The following is a 5,025-nucleotide window of genomic DNA, read 5'->3' on the forward strand; positions in this document are numbered from 1 at the left end:
GTACAAGCAGTCAATGGATAGAACGTGCATTAATTGCTTGTACACCGTAAGTTCTTACGAAACATATGGTTTCTCTTTTTATTATTATCATTTTTTCGTAACAGAAATAACCACATTACAATTATATTACATTGTATACGAGCTACAAACAAAAAAAATTCTATGAAAATCATAGGTTCATAAGAAAGCGACGGTGTACAAGCAATTAATGCAAGTTTTGTGCATTGGTTGTTTGTACATCGTAGGTTTCTTATGAAGCCTATTTTTTTTTCAAAAAAAATTATCAATTAAATCTACTCCTAAATAAAATAAAAAAATAAAAAACAAAAAAAAAGTCTAAGATTCGGAGGCAAACACCAAAATTATAAATTATAAATTTATATATTATTAGGTGTAAAACCCAAGGTTTTAAAAAGCTCGTCATGGCTCCGCCATGGCGCGCCATGGCTCCAAGGCTTGCACATGCCGCCAAGCTTTTCCAAAACGCCGTCTTAACTCATATATATGTATAAAAATGAATAATAGTTGAAAATACATATAAACATATTAATTATATAGAAAATTGTCGCCTTAAGTCACGCCTTACAAACGTCGTGGCTCGCCAAGGCTCGGAAAAGCATGAGGCTTGACATTGCCGTCAAGTCACGCCTTACGTTATTTAGAACTTTGGTAAAACCTATGAATTAAACGGGTTGATTAAAAAAAAGATTAAATATCAAAATGTAAACAATAACCATTTTTTAAAATAAAATTTTAAAATAAGGAATAAAAAACATATTAATTGCAATTTACTATCATATTTATTACATTTATACTTTATATATATAAGTATAACTATGTGACTTTTTAATTTAAAAAACCAAAAATTTACATGTATATATTATTTATTTCAAAAATATAATAAAATGATAAATGTTAAATGAAATATTATATATGGCAAAATAAATTTTCATTAATCATAATCATAGTAGATGGATTAACCGGTAAAAAAAATAAAAATAAAGGGCCCGTCAAGTTATTGCCAAAAAAAGTAGTCAACCTAACATGTAGTCAAGGGATTTGATTCTCTATATAAAAATACGAAATCCAGTCAAACAATCAACTTTATAGAAACACGATGTTGACTTTGCTGCCTTTTACCAAACACGTTGACGAAACGTCGAACCTCCGCTGCAATTCTCCCTTGTCCAAAATCTGCGTTCTTCGATCGTCGTCCTCTAGGGTTCCTGAATCCTTCTGCTTGATAGTGATAGAATTGGCCTTGGGCATTTACGCTTCAGTTGGAAATGGTACGTGTTCGTTCTCCCTCTTCCCCTTTCATTCTTTCCATCTAACAAACATAATCACATTTTGATTGATGTGTAGACTAGTAATGGTGAAGAGTCCCCAAAGAAGCTGCTACTGTATTCGTTTTTCATGAGCAGTTGCTCTTTTCGTGTTCGTATTGCCCTCAACTTAAAAGGTTTTGCTCGTTATTTCACTGATCATGTGTCTTTGAATTTGGATATATTGTCTTACTAATTAGCATTTGAATTTCAGATAATTGATTTGATTGTTTGTGATTGTGGGTTGCCACAGGACTTGATTATGAATACAAGGCCATTAATCTGTTCAAAAACGAGCAGCACAGTCCTGGTAACAAACTTATTTCTTTCAATTTAAGACTCGTAATCTAAATCAGCATGTTACACATAGTTTCATAAAAAAATGTGAGAATTGATCAAATGTCAAAGTTATCTCAGATTCTCAGACAAATTAAATTAAACTTGTGATTATAATTAAAACTAATTACTTCAAAGAAGTTTATGTATCTATATCATATATTGTCCATCAAGTTTTCAAAGGTTTACTTCAAAATTATATATTTTTTTAATATTATATCACAAAACAAAAACAAAAACAAAAGGTATTTTAGTTTTTTTTATATTTTTTAAATGATATAATTTGTTAAAGCGCTTTGTTATATCAATGACATTGCTATAACTATGTAGATTTTTAAGCTATACTCTTTCTGCTGTAACATAAATAAATGAAAGTAGGATGCTATAATAAACAAATTAGTGAAAGAGTTTTGCTATTTCTAAGTGTAGAGTTTTTAAAGATTAATCCTATTGGATACGTACCTGCTCTCAAGGATGGTGATATAGTGCTTGCTGATTCTCTTGCAATTATATTGGTTAGTAACTTCAGAATCTTAGAAACCGGTTTTTACTTATTTTCAAGATTTTTCATATTGTTTTAGGAAAAGCTTTTTCTCTTTTTCTTTTTCTTTATTTATTTACTTCATGCTTATTCTTCCTATGATACAGTACCTCGAAGAGAAGTACCCTAATCACCCTTTGCTACCTCACGACCTTGCAAAAAAGGCAATAAATTATCAGGTAATAATTAATATCACTTGGTTTCTTATAATGTTATTAATTTTATAATTATTAAAAAATGGGCTCGAGTTTTAATCAAAGATCTTATTTCATATATATAGGCTGCAAATATTGTTTCTTCCAGCATACAACCTCTTCTAAACGTACCTGTTATGGTGAGTAAGAAACTATATTTTTTTTGTTGATTTATAAACATGTCACAAAAAATCGCGTCATTTATTCTTGTGTTTCTTTCATTATCCAAACAGAACTTAATAGAAGAAAATGTTGGTCAAGAAGCAAAAATTTCATGGATCAAAAAGCAAGCTGGAAAAGGCTTCACAGGTAACTTTTTACTTAACTTTTCTTTCTCACAATTTGTTCTTAAATTTAAAATTATGAATTTTGATTTCAAATATAGGATTGGTAGTAAAAATGACATTATTTATTTACACTATCAACGTTCTTCATTTTTATGTAAATACATGCAGCTTTGGAGAAATTACTAAAAGATCATGCTGGGAAGTATGCAACTGGAGATGAAATTTCCCTGGTAGTGTTTCTTTCTATTTTTATCAGCATCTCTCAGTTGCCTTACGTTATCAAAAAAAAAATGTTTTGTTTTTGTTTTATTATTTAAAATTGTCCCAACTTATGCAGGCTGATGTTTTTCTGGCTCCACAAATCATTGGTTTATCACAACGATTCAACTTTGACATGGTAGGCTTAGTTCATATACATCATTAATTTGGTTGATTTTTTTTTCCAGTTTTAAATTAATAAATTCGAATATTTTTACATAATCACATAATTGAAAGCTGACATTTTAAATTATGTTTGTGATGCTTACAATCGTTATTTGTTGGTGAAGAGTGAGTTCCCTCTTCTCTCCAGATTGAATGAAGAATACAAGCATGTAGCAGCTATCCAAGATGCCATGCCTGAAAATCAGCCAGATTTCCCGATTAATTGAAGGAATTAGTTAAATGTATAATAAAAAAAGCGACTAAAATACATTTGATATTTCTTGTATTTATCCTTTTTCATAAGTTCCGTGGATTTGCATGTGAATATTGGTATGATTTGGGAAACAAGGATATGATATGTTTGGAGATTATGATTTTTTTTATATAAGGGTTTACATATACGAACTTTGGATTTAACTTTATTTTTTTCCTAACTTGAAGGTGGGTTTTTCCTTATTTTTTGGGGATTTATTTGGCATTTTTGTAGATTAGTGCTTTATTCATATTTCTTGTTTATTCAAAATTATTTGACTTTTTGGTCCGTTGTGATTGATTGTGGGAATTTACAAGTTGTTGGTGCTGATCGGCTAGTGCTAGAAAATGAGGGTGATGAATCTTTAAAAAATTCAATATAAAATAGTAACAATAATAAAAACAACACAAAATTATGTAATGGTCTCTCTGGCTTACAAAAAGTCATTGTTCTACAAAAAGTTACAAGTTATGTTCCTAATAATTTTCTTTTTGTTTAAGATGATTAATGTGGTTTTTTTGGTTAGTATGCAACCCATATAACATAACTTGTATACTTTGATCTTTTTTTTTATGTAATTACAATTTATTGAAGAGAAATTAAGTAATCAAACAACTATAAACAAATATTTTAATGATAATAACCACTTTATAATTTTTTTTTTGAAAAATGATCACTTCCTCCGGAATATTGTATTTCCGAGCAGTTACGTTCATTCTAGAGTTGGGGTGGTTGGTAGGTATCGGTTCCAGAATCTGATAATCGCACATTCTGGACTGGCAAAATGGATTCCAGACTAATTTTCCGAAATACGATATTCCAGAGTATTTATGTTCATTCCGGAGTTGGTGGTAGTCGGTAGAATTTGAGGCCGGAATCTGACACCAGTACTTTCCAGACTGAAAAATGTATTATGGAATGTACTCTGGAATGTACGACCATTTCAGAGCGGTTAAAATAGAGTATTTGTGTTCTTTGTTCATTCACAAGCTGCATGCAATATATTTGTGTCTTTGTTCCCTAATTCGTCCACAAACAATGTTCTTTTTTAGTTTTCGTAATCTAAAAGAATGAGTATATATACGAATTTTTTTCGAGTGTCAGTTTCTAGTGGAGTGCAATTGCAACGTAATATGTTGAATATTGCTCTAGACTAATCATGCTTTGGTGTAGATATAAGCAATGATATCAACTTCGTTGGGTTAATCATGTTGGTTGCTTCTATGTAACATCCCAAAAATCACGATAAAATTTTCATTTATCAATGAAAGTAAAATAATTGTTTCAATCAAAACCCAAGTCATAGAAACCAAGTATCAAATACGATCACGCCTTCGCCTTGTCCCGATCATCTGAGGTACCTGAAACATAACACTTAAACCATAAGCCAAAGCTCAGTGAGTTCCCCCAAAGTACCACATACGAAACATAAACAAACATGTACACTGGCCCACAGTCCATCTCTGGAATACCCCTATAGGGCCCTCAACATAAGTCTGGATTGCCCCCGAGCCCACAACATGAGTCTGTAATGCCCGTCTGGTATACCCCTACAGGGTCCTCAGCCCATGTCTAGAATGCTCCCGGTTTCTTGACCTTCAGCACAAAGCAGAACTGCCTCAACCCAAACCGTTACAATATATCGACATAAACACATAAATAAATA

At 31.2% G+C, this 5,025-nt stretch overlaps 1 protein-coding gene across 1 annotated transcript; it reads left to right on the forward strand.

Moving 5' to 3' along the window:
- The first annotated feature begins 1,116 nt into the window (after positions 1–1,116).
- LOC145137609 (glutathione S-transferase zeta class-like) lies at positions 1,117–3,523 on the forward strand. Its single transcript, XM_079071737.1, has 10 exons — positions 1,117–1,289; positions 1,366–1,462; positions 1,579–1,635; positions 2,091–2,176; positions 2,310–2,381; positions 2,483–2,536; positions 2,630–2,705; positions 2,852–2,913; positions 3,021–3,080; positions 3,232–3,523. Exons 1-10 carry the CDS (start codon positions 1,287–1,289, stop codon positions 3,331–3,333), a joined length of 669 nt encoding a protein of 222 aa, XP_078927863.1. The 5' UTR covers positions 1,117–1,286; the 3' UTR covers positions 3,334–3,523.
- The last annotated feature ends 1,502 nt before the right edge of the window (positions 3,524–5,025 follow it).

Source organism: Lactuca virosa, chromosome 9, assembly GCF_052849685.1.
Source record: "Lactuca virosa cultivar CGN04683 chromosome 9, Lactuca_virosa_CGN04683_v6, whole genome shotgun sequence".
Lineage (NCBI taxonomy): Eukaryota > Viridiplantae > Streptophyta > Magnoliopsida > Asterales > Asteraceae > Lactuca > Lactuca virosa.